General features: G+C 37.6%; 2 protein-coding genes across 4 annotated transcripts in view; one reads left to right on the top strand and one right to left on the bottom strand.

The window, feature by feature from the left end:
- Positions 1-15,364, bottom strand: SYCE2 (synaptonemal complex central element protein 2). 3 transcript variants are annotated; one of them, XM_087925940.1, is made up of 4 exons: positions 15,270-15,364; positions 5,124-5,239; positions 3,388-3,592; positions 1-224 (listed from the first exon to the last, which is right to left on the bottom strand). In XM_087925940.1, exons 2-4 carry the CDS (start codon positions 5,231-5,233, stop codon positions 30-32), a joined length of 510 nt encoding a protein of 169 aa, XP_087782066.1. In that variant the 5' UTR covers positions 5,234-5,239; positions 15,270-15,364; the 3' UTR covers positions 1-29. The 3 variants fall into 3 exon arrangements, 2 of the variants coding, with proteins under 2 accessions (XP_087782066.1, XP_026572569.2); XM_026716784.2 differs by lacking the exon at positions 15,270-15,364 and having other exon boundaries at positions 5,124-5,299; XR_015742020.1 differs by lacking the exons at positions 3,388-3,592; positions 15,270-15,364 and having other exon boundaries at positions 89-224; positions 5,124-5,217.
- Positions 12,711-21,803, top strand: part of LOC148127171 (uncharacterized) — a 15,309-nt gene continuing 6,216 nt past the window's right edge. Inside the window, exons 1-2 of the mRNA XM_087925941.1 lie at positions 12,711-12,865; positions 20,399-20,709. Coding sequence (XP_087782067.1) covers positions 20,457-20,709 — 253 coding nt within the window. The 5' untranslated portion in view covers positions 12,711-12,865; positions 20,399-20,456. The remainder of the gene's footprint in view (positions 12,866-20,398; positions 20,710-21,803) is intronic.

The raw sequence follows: 21,803 nt of genomic DNA on the forward strand, positions 1-21,803 counted from the left end.
TCCCTCTCCTTTATTTTTTCTCCATGAGATTACAGTTCAGGTTGACCACACAGGTCTTTATACATCATCTCCACGGTATGACAAACCTGCTTGAGTTCATTTTCAATCTGTCTGATCTTCTCCATGATCTCAGAAAGCTCTTGCAGCTTATCCTGAATAAGCTTGTTATTATGGTCATAAACAGGAAATACACTTTCCTCCAATTTTTCTGCCAAGCTTGAAACCTTTGGGAAAAAAAGAAACAGTTAAACTGAACTTGGCACATTTCTTTGCCTACTTTTGATTCTAAATAGTAATAAATGTGTCCACTTACAATAAATGATAATATGAGTAACTGTTCACAGAGTAATCAAAAATCTGGCGAAGTAATAGAGTATAGCAAACAGGAACAACTGGGTTGTTCAAATATTCAGAAAGCTGGTAGATTGCTTGACTTGGAAGTTGTGGGCTGTAGTATAATAAGTACTATGTACTAAGTTCGGCACCAATATGATGACTACTGGGAAGCCAGACTGCCCAAGGAGAGGTGAAATTGCTTAGGCCAAAGATGAAGGGTCATTTTCTGATTCCTTTGTGATGTGTACACAGCCCAACAGTTATTAATATAACAGGCTGATATTGTAGTGAGCATATAATTGCCCTTGCAGCTCTTCTGCTTTTCCCACTATTGTGATGTATTTTTGCTGCTTATATTGGAATGTTCAGCTATACTTTAATAAAGAATAATATAAGATAACAATAACAGAGTTGGAAGGATTCTTGGAGATCTAGTCCAACTCCCTATTCCATTCTTGAAAACCCAGAATTTCCTGAGGCAAGCCATTCTACTGATTAATTGTTTCCACTGGGAGGCAATTTCTCTTTAATTCTAGATTGGTTCTCTTTTTAATGATCTTCCTATTATTCCTTGTTCTGTCCTCAGGTGCTTTGGAAAATAGGTTGAACCCCTTTTCTCTGTGACAGCCCCTCAAGTATTGGAAGACTGCTATTATGTCACCCCTACGTCCTCTTCATTAAACTAGAGATACCTAGTTCTCTCAACTGTTCATCATATGGTTTAGCCTCCAGATCCCTTATCTTTGTTGCTCTTTCTGCATTCTTTCAAGGTATCAACATTCTTTTTGTATTGTTGTGACCAGAATTGAACACAGTATTCTAAACGTGGTCTCACTAATGCAGTATAAAGCAGTTCTATCATTTCACATTATCTTGATATTATCCCTCTGTTGATGCAACCTGGGCCTGCATTGGCTTTTTTGGCAGCTTTAGTAAGCTACTGGCCAATACCTAAGTGATGGTCCACTAGGACATCTAGATCCCTCTCACAGTTATTACTATTGAGCCAGGTACCACTTATTCTATACTTGTGCATTTGTTTTTTCTTGCCAAAGTATAGGACTTTACTTTTTTCACCATTAAAATTCATTTTGTTGGAAAGAGCTCAGTGTTCAAATCTGCCAAGATCCTTCTGAATCTTGAGTTCAGAGTTAGCTATTCTATCCAACTTTGTGTCATCTCCAAATTTGATGAGTTCCCTTCTATCCCCGCATCTAGATCATTTATGAAGATGTTAAAGAGTACTCGGCATAAGACAGAACCTTGAGGTAGCCCGTTGTATGCTTCCGTCCATGCAGATGTAGTTCCATTGAAGACTACATGCTGAGTGTGGTAGGACTGCAAATCCTACTGGTAGTCCTTTATATCCCACATAGTTATATTTTACTAAGAAGTAAGCTGGGGTCTACTTTCAGTTAATCTAATTGAAATCTAAGTAAACTATGTCGACAGAATTTCACTGAACTTCTAATTTAGTCACTGAAGGAAATAAGATTTGTCTGGCATGATCTGTTTTTAACAAGTCCATGCTGGCTTCTGGAAATTGCCTTGCTCATTTCTAGATGCTCACGAATCTGCTAATTGATTATATTTTCCAGGATATTCCAAGAGAACACTGCTATTTATTATTTACATATTTTTATTTTTGATTATTGAATTTTAAATGTTTTACTATATTGCTGCATACTGTATTATGTTCAGTGGAAAGGTGAGATATAGAATTCATATATAAAGTTACTTAAACTGAAGAATTATTTCTTAGCAAAGGCCAACTTTATTGAATCATAAAATTGAGTTGTAAGAATTCAGAATATTAACAAAGAAGCAACAGGGTTTAATATTACAATCTTAAAGGGAAACCAGATTTAAAATCATTTCTGAAGTAATTCAACCTGATATACAGTATAATATAAACAATTAATATCCTATTGAAGTTTATAACTCTATGGAAATACATATAAAAGTAGTATCTATGTAAGAAGTACATAAGGCTGTAAGAGGTTAAAAATAATAAAAATATTAGAAAAATAGATTTATTGTGATTACAGTTCTTTTGACAGGAAATATTACATTAAAACAAAAAAGCAAACTCCTTTAATATATATTTGGTAATCGAGCTAAATACTATTGATTTAATATTCTGTCTTTGAATACTTGAAGAGCCTATATTTTAATGTCTTACATATGTATTTTTGCTCCAGCTTGCCTCTAAGATAATACACACTTATTAAAGAAAAATATAAAAATATGTAACTGATATTTGAAGAAAATGGTGAAAAATAGAAGAAATGCACCAAATGAAATAATGAGTGACAATAGCTAAAAGTAGTCCAGGAATAGGTAAAACATAAAATAGGTAATACTTCTAGCTGTCCAAAATACCCTCAAATTTAGCTTGATTCTTAGGTGAGGAGTTCAGGTTGGTTTCTTTGCAAAAATACAGAAGTAGTTATTATTAATTTTTGTTAGGTTTTTTTAAAAAAGCATAAACATTTTGAATTAAGTTGTTTCAACTGGAAAGAATAATTCTGACCTTGCCAATAGTTCCAGAATGTTCCAAGTTCAAAAGAGATACTTCAAACTTAGGAATACCAGAACAACTTCGAAATGACTTAATTAGATTGGAACAGCTTATCCAAAGTCAAAGTAGCTATTTAGAATATGAAAATGTTTATATGACTTTTTCAAAAAGATGTTTCCAGTCTAATCTACAGCCAGAGAATTTCCTAATGATTTCCTCTTCATGTTCTAATCAAATTAGATCATGCTTATTTTTTTTAAGTTTAGTCATGTTGTCATGGTACTGTCATCGTTTTGATTAAAAGCAGAAAGATAATGAAGAAAATGAATTACAAACAAAGATTAGGAAAGGAGTAGAAAGTACAGCCATACATTCATGGTGAATTTAGTTACCTTTTTCGGAGTATTTGAAAAATGAGGCTCTCATAAGAATTAGTTCTTTGGGATAATTTGGAAAATTAAGTTTAATAATTATTTCCTATTTCTCAAAACTTCTGAATGTATTCACCACCAGATTTGTTCCTGTTTTACCTTCATCAGAAGACTTTCCCTGAAGTTGTTCATGAGTACATGGTCTTTCTTCCTATTCTCATTAATCTTATCAATTAGTTGCTGTGTTCTTTCCTGAAGACTTTCAATAGTTGAATCTAGGGCTATAAAGTAATTTGAGGCTTTGCTATCTGGCCTTCCTCCGCTTACATTTGCATTGGGAAGAAGTGTTTTTGGAGAATCTTTCCTATATTTTCAGAAAAATAAAAAATGAAATGTCTCACGGTATAAAATTAATAGTTTCTGTGCATAGGGATATGGTAGAACTAATTCTATCACAAGTAAAATTATTTCATAATGAAGTGTGCAAATTACAATAATTATGGAGTTTTTTGAATCTATGCAAGTCACATGCCAGATCTACTCCAAGAAAATTTGGTTTGACTACTATCTCACTTTACCATATTCAAACAATGGAAGTCAATGGATTGCAGAGAATAGTATTTCATATAATTTTCATGTTACTTCTTCAGGTTTTTTAATTAACAAAATATCTATACCAGAGGTGTCAAACTAGATTTTTTCGAGAACAGCCTCTAGTACTCTGGGCCCCATTTTGGCCGGCAAAGTGCTGCAGGAGGCCGTCCAAGCCAAAAACGGGGACCCCATTTTGGCTACCAGAAGCACCATAGGCCAATCCTTTGCTATTTCCAGGCCAGCCCCGCAGGCCAGATTTAAGCACCCTGCGGGCCAAATGTGGCCCGCAGGCCTTGAGTTTACTCCTGATCTATACTGCCCCAATATAGCAAATCAATTTTTAAATGTCATAAATTATTTCTTTCCATTATCACTTTTGTTTACTTTCATCTGTTTTTCTAGAGCCTACCTCTGTATATGTTACCTTTGAATTAAGTAGAGCTACATTCCATCAGGCATAAATGTAGCTAATTTATTTGATTTTATACTGTCCACTAGATTTACGTAGTCATATCCCATTAAAAAGGGGAATCATTTTAAGGACATTCTTGTCCTCACGATACGGAAAGAAAAACATGACCAATTCTCTCAATCTATTATTTTAAAATTTTTAACTTTTCATTCTAGAATGCTACTTTTATTTACGATAATAACTCATTTGAGCCTATGTTTGCTCTTTTATTCATCTTTCTAGCTTTATCCAAAAAACATAGGGTAGTATTTAGTCTTTATCCTATTTTTATTCACATAGCAAACGAGGGTAGTGGGGTAGACTGCAGCAGATCTTTATTTACTTAAATTGTCAGGAGGATTTGGTAAGACATCTATCTTATAGAATGCTATTGCCCAAAGAGACAAAATTGCATAAGAATAGTTATTCCAACTGCATTCATATATCATACTAATCTATAATATAGTCAGTTTGCGGCATAAATTGGTTATGTGAAACTAACCATTGCAAATTGTAAACCAGACTATGGTTTATTGTTATTCAAACAACACATTAACATATATTAACAAGATCAATATAAGACAGCAAGCACATCATCTCTAAAATGTCATTTTAGTTGCATTGGGCACAAACTTGCATCATTGATACTTTATGTGATTGTAGCTACTATTACTATTACATTATTTCTTCATAGATGCAAGATTGTAGATTTGAGTAAATGTTATGCTAAAAATCAACCTCTTTTGGGGGGAAATTTGTTCATAGATAGTATGGCTCATGATACCCATTTTTGATTCACATTTGACTTTTGGAAGATTTTAAAGTTTCACAATACTTTTAAAAATCATACCGTAATGGATTATCACTTAATTCATTTCTTTCTGAATTAGTGAAGAATAGACTGTTTGATTTATCTTGTTCTTGCTCTGGCTCTTGGAACTGAAATTCTTCAGTAGACATAATAACCTTTAAGGATGAAGAAAAGTTATGTCATCAGAAGGCAGTTAATCCACATTTTTGTTAATCATGCTATTGTATCAACTTTCTGTGAAAGCCAAAAATAATTGATAAAATTTTGTATAATCCTTTTAATGTAGTTTAAATATAACCTGATTTCAAATACATTGAACACGATTCAATAGTTTCTGGACACATGCTGAGCTTTACAAAATAGAAAATCCATTTCACATGAAAGGATTTTCTATAATTGTGATACTTTCCACTACTCTCTGAGAAATTGCTTCAATATTTTGATAGCAGTCATCTTTATTTCTATGACAAGGTTTCCACATTGCACTTGCCAAAATTCATTCACCCATCCATAGACACAAAGGGCTGCTCTTAGAATAGCTGAAATTGACAAAATGAGCAGTTAAGATTATGAATTCTCTAATTGATTTCCAATGACCAATTTGTAGCAGTAAGTCTCCATCATTTTTCTAAAGACATCAGATCCTGTATATTCCAGTGTTGCAATAAGAAACAAAATAGAGGTATGTGAATGGATGCCAATGTAAGGGAAAGTTATGCTGAGAGGCAAATAGTAGCCCCCAGATTTGCTTCTTCAGAATTTGAAAATAATAACATAAAGTATCCTAGTGAATAGCTAGTGGGATGGAATTGATAGATCTTAAAACTCAAAAGCATGGGAAATATCTATTTAACACTTCCTCAGTCATCAAACTGGGCAACCACTAACTTTCAGACTACCCTTAAATACTGCTCTCCATTTTCTTAAAGATATAATGTCTTTAAAAAAACCACATTTTCTATTTTCTACTTGGAGTACTGATAATGCAGGTAGTCCTCATTTAGTGACTGCCTTGTTTAGCAACCATTCACAAATATGGCAGTGTTGAAAAAATAGCTTTACAACCAATACTTGCATTTTCGACCTTTACAAGTATGTAAAGCAAAGGAAAGCTGAAGTAAGATTATAAGTATAGTAACAGTTTCACTTGGCAACTGCTTCACTTAATTGCTGTATTGCCAGCTCTAATTGTAGTCACTAAGTGAGAACTATCTGTAAATTCTGAAGAATATGTTACAAATTCATATTTTATAAGCTTTGTGTGTGTGTGTGTGAGTGTGTGTTTGCACGTGCACGCGTGCACTTTCTGAGACATAATTCCTGGCAATTGCCTGAACTGGTCGCTGCAGTTTTCTTGCCAAGATTTTTCACAAGGGCAAATCGTTCCTCTTTCCTAAGGCCAAGAGAGAGAGAGTGACTGGCCCAAGGTCAGCCAGCTGATTTTATGTCTCAAGCAGGATTAGAACTCAAGGCCTCCTGATTCAAGCCTGATGCCTTCAGTCACTACACCAAACTGGCTCTAATGAACTGCTTTACCATAAGGGTTAAAATTTAAAATAAAATAAAACAAAATAACATAAAATTCAGATAGACTCTGAAGAGGAGAGAGTTCCACAGAAAAATCATCTTGTTCAATTTCTATCTCTCCTTCCATTTGTGTGTGTGTGTGTGTGTGTGTGTGTGTGTGTAGATACCCACACAAACACATCCATAGATTTATGTTGGAGGAAAAGTTATGGTTTACCTTCTTTGACTTTCTGCCCTGTTTTGAAAAAGGTCAAACGGATTCTGCCCTGAGGAGAAATTCTTCCCTTCCCCCTCTCCCCTCACAGTATTTGCAGATGTGGGAGGAGCCTGTGAGTTTAAAGAAATCAAACATCCTCTAAGAAGGATGCCTCCATAAGCCTTCCTCAAGCTTAGGGTCTCAAGCTAAGCCTTCTGTGTCCATCAGCCTCCCTCAATCTCATGTCCCTCAGACATCTTAGACTCCAACGCCTATGTTTCTCAGCCAGTACTTCTGTAGGAAGATAGATAGGTGTTTGAATCCAACTCCTCTTGAGGGGGAGATCCTTGGAAAGGCTGGCACATGTTTCTCTTTTGAGAAACAGACTCTGATCTGCCTCAAGCAGGCAGGTTGCCTCAGTGGTACAGTGGGTTAGAGTGCAGTACTGCAAGCTACTTCAGCTGCAGTCAGCTGCCTGCAATTTGGCAGATTGAATCCCACCAGGCTCAAAGTTGACTCAGCCTTCCATCCTTCCAAGGTTGGTAAAATGAGGATCCAGATTGTTCGCAATATGCCAACTCTGAAATATGCCGGCTCTGAAAACCGCTTAGAAAGGGCTGTAAAGCACTGTGAAGCAGTGTATAAGTCTAAATGCTATTACTATTGCTATTATGAACCTAGGAGAAAGCTGATAATTGATAGCCCTTTTCCCAACTATGATGATATGTTTTAATGAAAGGCATCAACTTTTGTAAGCTCACTTTATCAGATCAAATGGAATTGTAAAAGTATATGCCTTTTCTAATAATATGTGTTACAGTAACTGGAAAAGGGGCTACCAGACTCCTGGTTACTTGCTACCAACAAGACCCCAGGTTAGAAACCAGAAGACAGAATTCTAGTTCTCCTTGAAGCATGAAGCTAGGTGGATGACCCTGGGGCAGTTTTTCTCAGCCCTGGAAAGAAGAAGACAATAGCAAACCATTTTTGAAAAACTTTGTAAAAAATATTCCATGTGGACTAACCCAGGCAGTTGTCTTTTTTCAAGGCATAGGAACAATAGCTGACTAAAGAACCCCTAGAACAGAATAATGTAGCTCAGGATTGAACTGTGGAGTCCTTGCTGCTCTCTATGCACTGATGATGTTACCTAGTTTGGTAATGAAACATCTGCAAGAAAACAGAACAGGTCAGGGAGCACCAAGGCCTCCAGCAATACCCATAGATGGCAGCAAAGAGAGACAGAAAACTACCTGTTTGTCTGCTACTGGTATCATCTAGTTGTCCTTTGGAATTTTGTAATCCAGTTCTGATGCTGAGGCAACTTCCTGGCACTGCTTCTTCCCACTTGTTCAAGAGAGCCCCCTGAGCTACTTTTGTTGCTATCCTTTCTCCCCAGACTGATTTGTGTGTGTAGTCTCTGGCTATCAGAACAACAACTCATATCTAGTCACTAGCTCTTCAACTGTGGAGTAACATAGGGATGGGGAGCTGTCTGCCTTGGGATCCAGACTCTGAGCTTCTTCATTTCAAAAGTACTTGGCATAATCAACCTTGGACAGATTGCTAAATGGACAGTGGTTTGTATGGAAAGCTGGAAAGAATGTGGTTTTAAGGCTTTTGTGAATTTAACCTTGCTGCCAGCCTGCAGGCAGACCTCATTCCTGAGTGAGATACAACTGTCAGGCAAATTGTCAAGTTAGCTCCTTATTTTGTTGGAGAAAGTCCAGTTCTTTAAAAGAAAGGGGCAGAGTTTCACAGAATAGTTAGTAAGGAGTAGGCTTCTATTCCCCATTAGTCCCCTGATTAGTACTTGAATTTCCAAAGATGCTGGAGAAGCAGGAATTTTTGCTCCCCACCAAAATGCCTATTTCTCTAGAAATAGAAATTATCTAACCAATAATTTATGCTATATTTTTAAATTCTAGTTTGCTATATTGTGCTATCCCACATTCTTGATTCTCAGTACATGTTAGGAAATCAGATGTAAATCCAATCTTTATCCAAAAGAGGCTGAAGATGTGAAATTTTAAGGTAAAATAATTTCCTGTGATCTCTAATTTGAAACTTGTAATATCTTTTTGGAGATACTGGCAGGGAGCCCTTCATTTGTAGTAAATTGCCACTGTCTTGTGAGCTATCCAGAACACTGTACTTTCTTAAGGTTTTTCTTTTTTACTAATTGGTCACCTATGTTTCTGTGATCTGAGCTGCAAGATCTCCTAGAGAGGGAAGGAAGGGCAGAACTATCAATATTTAAAGTTGACATATGAAGCAATTAAATAAGAGGCGATAATAATCGATAGTAACACATTTAATTCAGAAAGAGAAAGACTGGATTCTGTAAGATAAAGCAAGGAGATCATAGAATGGCAGGAGAACGAGGGAGTTTAAAAAGTGATTATCTTCTTTGTCAATTCTGCCATCTTTGGCTCCAAGCCTTATCGTCATCCTCCCATCAATAGCCAGTGGGGGAGGGGGGAGGAAGCGAGGGACCAAATGGGTGATAAACATGTATTAGGCTAGTGCTGGGAAATTGGGAGTGGGGAATGACCGTGGAAAAGACTAGAGATACTTTGATCCAGTTCATGTCAGTCTTCAAGAATACTAAGAGGCCAGAGATTCTTGGGAATGGATTGCAGAATGCTCCAAAAACTGAACATTCCCAAAACAGGCATCCATCCATTGGCTGAAAGTGGACTGGTCAAGGTGAAATGATCAGATTGAAGGGGGAAGCCTATATGTTTTCATACGAGAATTTTAGTTCTAGCCTGATTTCACTACAGCCAGCATCTTCTAGTAAGAGAATATCATTTCACCCAAAGGGAGTCCAGGGTCTTTCTTTCATAAGGTATCAGATTGAGGCAGGTCTGACATTTTCAGCTCTGGAGAAATAAGCAGAGACAATGTTTTGAACTGAAAAAAGAGAGGGAAAAGAAAGGAATCATGTCTTTGCTGCTTCATCAGAGTTCTGGTTCTTGAAAGTCATGTTAGATGGAGTCCAATAGTCAGAAGGCAGGGAAGATAGAGGGTTCCTGTCAACACTGTTTTGCTCATGCTCTTTGAATTCTTAAAATCACGGAGCTGGAGACAAAAGATAAAATGGTGCTTTCTTTGCCTAATTCTGGATGCAGCTGTTCAGAATCTGATGTGTTTGGGTAGACCCAGTAAGGCTGTATTTCTTGTCTAAGAAGGCAATATACTGGAAAGCCTTGAGCCATTTGCAACATTGTAGGACCAAGCAACTTCCTACCAGTTGTACTACAAGTCTGATTCAATGAATGAATAAATGAATGAATGAATGAATGAATGAATGAATGAGACAAGCAGCTGCCTGCATGAAGGTCACATTAGCTGGACTCAAGTCTAATTTCAGAGGTGAGGAAAAATTCTGGGTTCAAAAGTATGAGAAGTTTTTCTCCAAGATAAGCAAAATGTTGGCAAGTGAGGAGAATAGCTCAAGTCTGGGCAGTTCTTCTGAATGATTTTAGCTATGGGACAAGATTAAAAAAAGATAAGAGGAGAGCATGGGCTGGCAAAACAAGAGAGGTAGGGTTTCCTTTTTATAAAATATTAATAAAACAGGCAATCCTATTTTGGAAAAAAATGAGTAGAAAGCAGGAAAGGTGGGGGGAGACACAAAAAAAAGAAGAAAGGGGGAAAGATTGAGTCAGGTGTCTAGGACGGATTAATGGCCTTTGTTCCTAGCCTGAACAACAAGAGGTATCACAAGATTTGATGATCCTAAAGATTTACCGGATTCCTTTATTAGGAAAAGTTTGAAGAAATACCTGATAAGTCTTGACAAATGTATACCTATTGCTTTGACTAATAAAAAGAATGACTTGGCTCTGACAATATTATCTTATGCAGATAGCATCTTGCTACTCTACCATTGTTTTGCTACAGCTCAGCAAACAGCAAAATACAAGAAAATCTTAGCCTGCAAGATAATCCTTGAGTGCTTTTTAATATATTTTTCCTCTGTTATTACTAGATTGTGGGCAGAGTTCCTAGAAGGATTATAGTTCCTTCAAGGCAGGGCTCCTTGGCCCAACTAACTAGACATTCCTGGAAGGTTTTTTCTAGTGCATAAGGACACTAATTTTGATTGGAAACATGAATTGTGCACTGCAGTTAGCATTTATAACTTTTTATCTTGCTTGTAGCATTAAGTTTGCACAATAAATAAATAATAATATGTGCCTTACTAATGCAGTCTTGAGCTTTCCTTTGCCAATTGGGCCCACAATACTTGCTGATGTCATCGCTCCATCTTGTTTCAGGTCTCTTTTCTGGACACTTTTTATTAAGTAATTATTTTATGACAACACACACACACATACACACTGTTGTTATAAATCATGAAGTCATGTCTGACCCCATAGACATTCCTCCAGGCCTTCCTGACTTCATGACCTCATGAAGTTATGTCTGACCCCATGGACGTTCCTCCAGGCCTTCCTGACTTCTACACACACACACACACACACACACACACACACACACACACACAGAGGTGGCAGGATGGAGTCATGAAACAGTTGGTGTGAGTTTAATGGGGATGGTAGAGGACAGGAAGGCCTGGAGGAAGGTTGTCCATAGGGTCGGACACAACTTCACAACTTACAACAACAACACATACACACACACACACACGTGTGTGTGTATTTGCACAAACATTTTCCACATTGGAAGTGCAATTAAAGGGTGGAGCAAACCATATTTTTTATTATTTATTTATTTGTCAAATGATTATAAGATAACAGGTATAGTTATGAATACATGAAATAGATACATATAAGAGAAATAAAAAGGAACAATAGGACAGGGACAGTAGGCACGTTGGTGCGCTTATGCACGCCCCCTACAGACCTCTTAGGAAAGGGGTGAGGTCAATAGCAGACAGTCTAAGGTTAAAGTTTTTGGGGTTTGGGGAAGAAACCACAGTCAGAGTATTTCAGACATTGACCACTCTGTTGCTGAAGTCATGTTTCCTGCAATCAAGTTTGGTGCGATTAACCTTGAGTTTGTATCTATTGTGTGCTCTTGTGTTGTTACGGTTGAAGCTGAAGTATTCATTGACAGGTAGGACATTGCAATGTATGATTTTGTATACTATATTTAGATTGGACCGAAGGTGTCATAGTTGTAGGTGTTCTAGGTCTAGAATTTCAAGTCTGGTGGCATAAGATATTCTGCAACAAGTAGAGGAGTGGAGAACTCTTCTTGTGAAATATTTCTGGACTGTGTTAATATCAGATACGTAATGCGGGTTCCAGACTGATGAGCTATATTCAAGTTTTGGTCTATCAAATGTTTTGTATGCTTTAGTTAGTAGTGTAATATTACCAGAGAAAAAGCTATGTAGAATTAAGTTAATAACTCTTAATGCCTTTTTGGCTATGTAGTTACAGTGGGCTCTAGCACTTCGATCATTAGAGATGAGTACTCCAAGGTCCTTGATAGAGTTTGGATCATCAACAAGGTCTTGACTATTCAGCTTGTATTTTATTTTCTATTTTTTTTGGCCAATATGTAAGACAGAGCATTTATTTGTTATAACATGTGTCAGGTCTACCAAGTTTCCAAAAAGTTAAGGAATGTAATCCCAAAGTGGGGGGTCCAGGAGCTTCTTGGAGAGGACGTTTGGGGGAAATCCTCAGAATGAGGTGTTTTTTGCGGGGAGGGGGATGCTGATATCCATCAGACCTTTCTTCTCTTTTAGTTTAACAGCCCGAGCAAGTCAATCGCTGTAATTTCTCATCTAATACTGTACTAGGGGTTGTTTTCGAGAGCTAAACTAGATCCTCCGAATAGGGAACTCTTCAGTGACATCACCAAGTAGGTGGAGCTTTTCCTCCGGGTTTCCCCGGCACGTCTTCTGCCGGATTTTCAGATGGAAACCTGCCGTTTCTTAATCTCTCGCGCTGCTTTGGCAGAGCCACAGGAGCCACAGCGACAGACTTGCCTGACTTCTATCGGGTGACAGCTGCAGCTGCAAAACTTGAAGGAGACCGGTCGAGCGCCTCCGAGGTGGGGAAATCCCGCCACTCCGGTGAGATTTGGGAAGGGGAGGGAGGAGAGACATTTCATAACCGTGCAGCCTGCGAATACAAATCTTGCGCCGTGGGCATCAAGTTAGAATTATGGCAGGGTGTTCAGATTTTTCCGGACCTGCCTTCAAGTTACGCACAACTATTTCTGGGAGAACCGGCGTTGCATCTGCTCGCTGGTGGGAACGGCCCCCCAACGACAGTGGAACCCGTTGGCTGCTCTGGCTTGGTGAATGTTTCCGAAGAGCTTCTTGGATCTCTTTGAACGAAGCTTTTTCTGCCCGTGTACTGACAGAGATAAACAAAAGCTGATCACTAAGTATTATTCATTTAGAAAGGTCAGATCTGGAACACCAATTGTGTTGGTGTTTAAACCATAACTGATAAGGACTAAAACAACCAGTGAAAAGGGCAGCTATTTTAAGGTTTGTAAATCTTAATATGCTTGGAGGCTTAGGAGGAAAGGAATGGGATTCCACAAAGCCCTTGCTCTTTCCTCAGCAGCCTTACTGACACTAACTAAGAAAGCCAGGATAGTATTTTTCCACAAATGAAATGCTGAGTGTTTTCAATAAATAGACACCTTGTGAGGAAACAGGAACATTTTTAAAACCCATGAAATACTGCTGACATGAAGCACTGAATCACGCAGAAAAATGTAATACTTATAATAAAAAGAGCAAAATGCATCACTAACACAGGCTGTTGGATATATAGATAACATAAAGGCACTAAAAACTTTTTAGCATTAGGTCACTCACCAAATATTTTTGTGGTGCTTTCCTTAATCTATAGAATGAAACCCACCACCTTGTCCCCATGTTAAAGGGAAATAAACATTCTTGTTTGACAATGGCAACGACCTGCAAAATATAATTGTTTTGGAATAGACTTTAATTCTTGGCAAAGACTACAAAATTCAACTCTACTAGAAACGGCAGGCTCAATCACTGGCAATAAGCCAATTCTGTCTCTATATCATAAAAGTTTATAAGCAGACCCAGAGCATTTTCCTCACTATTAAATTACCAGACTCAAAATTCTAGACCTAGAAAACCTAGAACTACGCCGCCTTCGGTCCGATCTAAGTATAGTATATAAAATCATACATTGCAATGTCCCACCTGTCAATGAATATTTCAGCTTCAACCATAACAACACAAGAGCAAACAATAGATACAAACTCAAGGTTAATAGCACCAAACTTGATTGCAGGAAATATGACTTCAGCAGCAAAGTGGTCAATGTTTGGAATACTCTACCTGACTCTGTGGTTTTTTCCCCAAACCCCAAAAACTTTAACCTTAGACTGTCTGCTATTGACCTCACCCCTTTCCTAAGAGGTCTGTGCATAAGTGCACCAACATGCCTACTATCCCTGCCCTATTGTTTCTTTTTTATTTTTTTTATTTTTCTTATATGTATCCATGTATTCATAACTATGTTTTTACTTATACCTATTATCTTTTAAGCAATTGACAAATATAAATAAACAAACAGAATTCATACATATTGGAGATTAAGAAAAAGGGCTTCCAAGTCAGGATATTTCCAGATGGATCAAAGCGATAACTCTTTAGGGAATTAAGATCTAAAGTGAACAAACAGGCTCAGTTAGACTAGAGCCTGACTAGAGTATAAAATAATTACCTGTTCATTAACAGTGGTCTGTTATATAAATAACAAATTCAAATGGCAGGATAAATGTAATGAAGTGGACACAAGTTCATGGAAGTATATATACTTGCTGTTTTTAAAGTGCAATAGGGCTTGGCAATTAATTATATCAGAGTGAAAGGATTTGGATATCATTTTTGCAGGTGCCTAAGGACAGCAAATAATTTATAGTATTAAGCATAAGGGAAAAAAATATTATCTTATGTGTAGTTGTAAATTGCCCAGGAAAGGTAAAAATAAGTAAACAAAAATAACACAATTTTCTGAAATGGGAGCTTCAATTAGATTCCTGATAACTTGTGTGCTGATCTTTAAACTCCCTTAATTCCACATCAAAACAGCTATTCTGGTTGTGGATTATATGAGCTAAAATACTTAATTTCAAGAGGCCAATTGGGCTGAAACAGATTGCTGTAGCAAACCATGCTATTCCCGCCCCCCAATAAATTGAATTTCGTATTAACCCCTCTGCACCAATCTACAATATAATATTTTAATTGTTTTGATGTAGGACACCTCATTGTTCAGGTCCTCTAGTTCAGTGGTCCCCAACCTTTTTTGTACCAGGGACCAGTTTCACGCAGAAACACTTTTTCAAGGACCGGGTAGGGGTGTGAAGGTTCCAATAACAAAAACCTTAATCATTATATTTAGTATGTGATCTGAATGCAACAATTACATTTTATATTAGGCACTTTCATGAACTATTACACTAAAATATCAACTCACCAGGAAGTCTGTGACCCTTCTGCTGTCTCATCGTTGTCTCATTTACCCTTTCCAAAAAAACTTTCCAGTGAACTCTGTTTCTGGCTCATTTTGCGAGGGCTAGCTTGCATTGCTGATGCAGGATAAATATGCGCCAAAGAGTCAAGGGCGGAAGTTAGGCGAGGGCGGAAGTGGTTGTCTTTCAAAATAAGACACCCGGAAGCAAAAACATATTTTTATATATATTTTAATCAAGATTATTCATTCTTTGTGGCCTGGTACAAAATGATCCATGGACTGGTACCAGTCTGGAGCCTGGTGGTTGGGGACCCCTGCTCTAGTTGCCTGCTTTCTCCTTCTGCTTTCCCATGGCAAGTAATCTGTAGAGCAGGTGTCCCCAACCTTTTGGACCTCTGGGACCACCAAACTCATAATTTTAAATCCCAGAGACCACTAACCGGTTCTGTGGGTGTGGCCTAATCTGTGGATGTGGCTTGGTGGTCATGTGACTGTGTGGGTATGGCTTGTATGTAAATAATATAAATATTTATATAAATATTGAATTTTTTATTAAAAAGAGCAACTTTTATCCAAAATCAGGCAAAGCAGGCAGGATTCTGCTCACAGAATCACAGATTCATTCAGAAATCTATCTGCCATCAGCTAGCTCAGTCTATCACATAAAATTTGCTTACAAGCAAACTCACAAAATTAACTCACAACACACCAAGTATGTAAATACTGAATTTTGTATTTAAAAAAGAGCAACTTTTACCCAAAATCAGGCAAAGCAGGCAGGCAGATTGAATTGCTCACAGAATCATTCAGTGATCTATCTATCTACCATCAGCTAGCTCAGTCTCTCAAATTTGCTTGCCGTAAGTCTGCACTGAATAATAGAACCTTCAGTCCTAAGGGAGGTTCGGCTGTGCTTAAAATCAGAGCTGAAGATCTAAAGACTAGGTAGAAAGCAAGAAATCCAACCATTTCCTTTTTCCTAGCTAATTTAAATCTCCCGGCACAGCAGAACAGCTGATGGTCGGGGGAAAAAAAGGAAAAATAGCAATTTAGCAGGCAAGTTTGCCGGGTAAGGAGTGAGTGGGCAGGGAGGGTTCCCGCGGGCCATGTGGGCTGCATACCCTTGTGTTTCTGCGCAGCCTGGATTAATTGTTTTGGGGGGGGTGCTCTGGGGGTGAGATTTCTCTGCGGCCCACCAAAATTTTCTCAAGGCCCACCAGTGGGCCACGGCCCACCAGTTGGTGACCGCTGCTGTAGAGCATATCTAGGAGGGGATGTTGGGTGGTGACTTTGGGGAAACAGATATTCCCCAGTTTAACTTCCAGTTTAGGAGGCATTTCATTGGGGGTGGAGGATAGACAGTAGATAACCCTGGATAATCCCATAAATACTCATTGTCATACTCCTGTGGGAGAAGAGCTGTGCTGCTCTATGGTACTCAAAAATTAGGCATTTGGTAGCAAAAAATGAAATAAACTTTATTTAAAAATATTAGTTTTTGTTAGCCAACATTATCAACAATTGCAATTATTATTATTTTTTTAAACAAATTTTATTTATTTTTTAAAGACAAACAAAACATAGAACATAAAGGCATAAAACCTCCTTTCTAAAATTTACTTATAAGTTTTAACAAGGTAAAACATTATTTTTTAAGGCATAGCTCCAGATTATCACATTTCCCTTTAAGCACATATATATCTTTTCCAAATTTCTCATTGTTTCTCCCTTCACTTTTATTCAATTATATTTCTTTCTATCAAGGTTTTATTAATTCTCAATCAAACATAAACACACAAAATACAAAACATAAAACAAAACATAAAAACATAAAACCTCCTTAATTATCATTTGTACATGTCTTTTCCAAATTTCTCATTGTTTCTCCCTTTAGTTTTATTCCTCCAAGGTTTTATTAATTCTCAATCAAACATAGCTAACCAAAACACAAAACATAAAACTTCTTTTGAAAAGTGGCTTAGCCCCAGGTTACATCTTTTTTTACAGACCTAAATCAAATTCATGCTCACCTTGTATACCATTCTTATCTTATTTACCATTCTATATTTTCTATATAACTTCTCCCTTCTTTTCACTCTCTTAATTATATTTTGTTTATTTCATCTTATTTTAAAATCATTATGCTTGTATCTTTTGTCCGTTCTTTTCCAATTATCTATTTATCACTTCTCTTTAACAGAAAATTTCCCCTGTAATCACTTTTAAAGTGTAATGCCTTTCTATCTTTCCCCTAAATTAACACTTAAAATAATACATAATTTCCATTCTGATTCTGCTTAGTACATTCTACATGTTGCATTTTAAAATAAAGGAGTAATAAATTTATAATGTAGTTAAATGTATAATTTCCATTCTAATTCTAATTCTACTTAATGCATTATTTTAAAATAAGAAAATGAAACAATAAATTTATAATAACATTAAGACAATAACAAATTAAACTATAACTAAACATTATTAATTTTACACATTTTGATATTTTATTGAATATTGAAATCTGTCATTATTAAGCATTTTAATATTTTAATATTTTGTTAAATCTTATAATATTCCAATGGACTATTTCAAATGCAAATACTACAATACTATCTTATGTACTCTTGCAGAATCTTTCTTTAATTATACTCTATCCTTTATCTCTGAAAAAGATCTGCTTTTTTACATCTTGTTTCAGACCTTTGTGACTTTTTTCCCCTTTTTCCCTCCCTTTCTTCTCCAGTCTGGTCTTTTTGCCCCCCGCTCTCTTAACCTCCACCTTTTTGACTTCCCCTCTCCGTTGTATTTCTCTTTTCTGTTGCTTTCTAACATTGTACCTTTTTTTCACCATATTTTTCTTTTTCTTGGTTATTTTATTAAATCTTAAATTCTCATTTTTCCTTCCTCTCTTCCTATTTTCTTTCTTAATTGAACTTTTTTGTCCATTAAAAATGGCTTCTTCTTCTTCTTCTTCTTCTTCTTCTTCTTCTTCTTCTTCTTCTTCTTCTTCTTCTTCTTCTTCTTCTTCTTCTTCTTCTTCTTCTCCTCCTCCTCCTCCTCCTCCTCCTCCTCCTCCTTCTCCTTCTCCTTCTCCCTCATGTATCTGCTGATATGTAGAAACTGCCATTTCTAAAAAGTGGAAGACAGCTCCCAAAGAATCCTTGCCTTCTTGTTCTCTTTCCTTTAATTTTTCATATTCCATTTTTAATTCATCCACAGATAGTGCCATTGTAAATTTTTAAGAACAACCCAGATGTTTTTAATCTTGAAGTAATTTCCAGTTGTCAAAGTTATCGTACAATCCAAACAAACACAAAATATTTCCTCTTCTTCTCTTTGCAATTTTTCTCCTGGGGCAAAATCCCAAAATATATTTTAAAGCCGTATTATAGTTAGTTGCTGGTCTTATAATCTTCAAGGCGTCTCCTCCAACAAATTTTTAAAGATTTTTTTAGTCCTCTCCTTCCCACCTATAACAAAGAGCTTATTTTTACCTTAAAGAAGCAGATTTTTCAGTGCTCATTTGCTTTCTCCATAAGGAAGGGGAGTGAACTTTCCTTTCAGCACTTTCACTGCTTTAACAACTTCTTTTGGAAACAAATGTATCAATGAAAAGTCAGGTTTCCAGGGTGTTTAAAAGTATCTTCATGTCCTGGTTCAGCCAAGAAAACTTTCTCCTTCTGATTCTTCCTCCTGCACAAATCTTACCCGGTTGAAGATTCCTTTGTGGCTGCCATTTCTGACAGCCGCTCCACCGCCTCAGGAAAAAGGAGTCTAGCTGGCTGGGGAAAGGGGTTGCGATGTCCCCAGACCCCTGCCCGGATCTCCTCTGTCTTCCGCTGCCCCTCCAGGGTAGTGACAACCCCCAAATCCAGTTGGATTGGGGGTACCTCGGCAGCGAGCACAGCAGGGACCCGCAGAATCGTGAATTCATGCCGCCGCCGCAGCCTGCAACCGGAAGTTCCTTTCCACAATTGCAATTATTTTATGGAGAACACTAAATTAGGAAATTCAGATTACAAGCGTGCATAGAACACTTTAAAGACTTGCAATGGCTGCCTTGATCGTTAACCAAATTAGATCAATCCGTTTTTCAAGTGTGCCAAATACAACAAACCATAAATTATCCCAAATGAATTTATAGAACACCCTAGGCAATCATGTCATTTGCAAAGCACTGACAGAACTGATGTTGACGACAAACCAGATAAATGCAACAGATTTTATTATATTTTCATCTTCTTTTTGGTATGTACATGATAAATAACTGGTGGGTACTCTACCACTTAGTTTTCCTGCCACCTACTTGAAATTGCTCTATTAAAGGGTGCATACATGTCCCCCAAATATTAGAATATTAAAGAGAATTAATGAACTTGAGCTTAACACAAAATGGTTAATTCTTTATTAGTTCTTACAGATTGTCATATGAAGAAAATTAGCAGGGTATAATTTCTACAGTATTTGTTTTTGTAACTTAAGACTGCCTATAGGTCCTGTTTGAATCTAAAGACATTCATAAAAATATAGATAATGCCAGATACTTTGTTAAATATCGATGACATATAGAGCATTTGAGGTAGAGTATATATAGCATGAAGCAACAAATTGGACTTTTTGTAGCAGGATTTTGCACTGCTTTATCCTTCATATTGGAATACTGCATCCAATTCTGGTCACCAAATACAAAAAAGATATTGAGATCCTAGAAAGAGTGCAGAGAAGAGCAACAAAGATTATACAGAAAGGGTCTTCAAACTTGGCAAGTTTATGACTTGTGGATTTCAACTCCCAGAATTCCTGAGCTAACATGGCTGGAGGAGGAATTCTGGGAGTTGAAGTCCACAAGTCTTAAGGCTGTCAAGTTTGAAGGCCCCTGTTATACAGGATCTGGAGGCTAAACCATATGATGAATGGTCTAACAAAGAGAAGAACTAGGGATAACATCATAGTGGCATTCCAAAACAACCTTTAAATGAAAATATCCTGAACCCATGGTTAGAAATCCAAATGATCTCATAGCCCCAAATTTCTGATGTGGGGAAACAATTTGATACATCATGGTCTGTGTCAAGCTACTAATAACCATGCATTATTTATATACTAAAACATATTCCTTCTTGCTTATGTTTCAGATCCTCAAAGGCTGTGCAGTCTCCTTTCACAAGTAGCCAGACTCAACATTGCCAGAGTATGGAGGTTGCCTCACAGATACAGCTAACAAACATCAGCATCTCAAACCATACAGAGACCATGGCCCTTCTGTCTCAGTATTCCTCTTCCTCTGATGAGCAGCCCCTTTACAGGGACTACCAGCCCACACCTCTTGATTTCATCCCTGTGTCCAAGGCTGTGCTCTATATGCTCATGGCTGCCATGGTGATAGTGAGTGTGGCCTATGCTATCGTTGGTCATTTAATCAAGGACCTGGCTCATGACCTAGCAGGTAAGGACAATATTGCTGAGGCAAACACTTTTAAGATGTACAGCTTTTAAATGCAAGTTCTATGGCAGTGGATCCCAAACTTTTCCGGTACACTGCCCCCTTGGTGCTACAAACTCATCCTCGGTGCCCCGCATCCAGGGGTGGGATTCAAATTTCTGTGGGTGTGGCCTAATTTGAGGGTGTGGTTTGCTGGTCACATGACTGGGTGGGCGTGGCTTGCTGATCATGGCCAGGTGACTGGCAAACCAAATACAAGTGGTCCTAACTTAATTACCGGTTGTTTAACAAATGTTCTAATTTATGACTGGCCTCCCCAGAGCTACTTGACCAGTTTTTGGAGTTTTGACAGCTTTAGATCAGGGGTCTAAATCCCACCCCTGCCTGCCTGTGTGTGTGAGAGAGAGAGGTTGGATCAGATCTCTCTCTCTCTGTCTCCCACCAACACCAGAAAGCCACCGTCAGTCAAAATTCATATTAGTGGTCTCCGGGATTTAAAATTATGAGTTCGGTGGTCCCTGAGGTCCAAAAATTTGGCGGCCCCTGATCCAAAGGGATGAGCCTGAGAGAGGGAAAGAGAGAGAGAAAAGAGAGAAAAGGGAAAGAAAGAAAAAGGGACAAAGAAAGAGGGGGGGGGATGGAAGGGACAGAAAGAAAAAGAAATAAAGGAGGAAGGGAGGGAGGAGAAAGATAATGAGATATCTATTCTAGTCCAATCACCTGCTCCAGCAGGGTTAGAAGGGAGTGTGTGTGTGTGTGTGTGTGTGTGTGTGTGTGTGTGTGTTCTCCTTGTAATTTACCTTCTTGTAATTTGCCTTCTTCAGAATTGGCACTGTAATACATTGGGGAAAAGTAATTTTTAGGGTGGAGATCTCATCCAATGGATCCTGTTTAAAGCCTCAACAAAATGTGAGAGCTTCCTGATAGTTTTGACCATGTTTGGTCCACAAAACCTTTAATAAAAGCCAAAAAGGTTTCAATGTGCTGGCAAAGATGTTTCAATGTGGAAAAGGGCCTCAGTCTAAACTAGGCCTCATTCAATCTGATGCATCAGGTCTCTCTCTCTCTCTTTTCTCTCTCTCTCCCTCCCTCTCAGA

Source organism: Pseudonaja textilis, chromosome 2 (genome assembly GCF_049901715.1).
Source record: "Pseudonaja textilis isolate UNSWEBS1 chromosome 2, rPseTex1.2, whole genome shotgun sequence".
Taxonomy (NCBI): domain Eukaryota; kingdom Metazoa; phylum Chordata; class Lepidosauria; order Squamata; family Elapidae; genus Pseudonaja; species Pseudonaja textilis.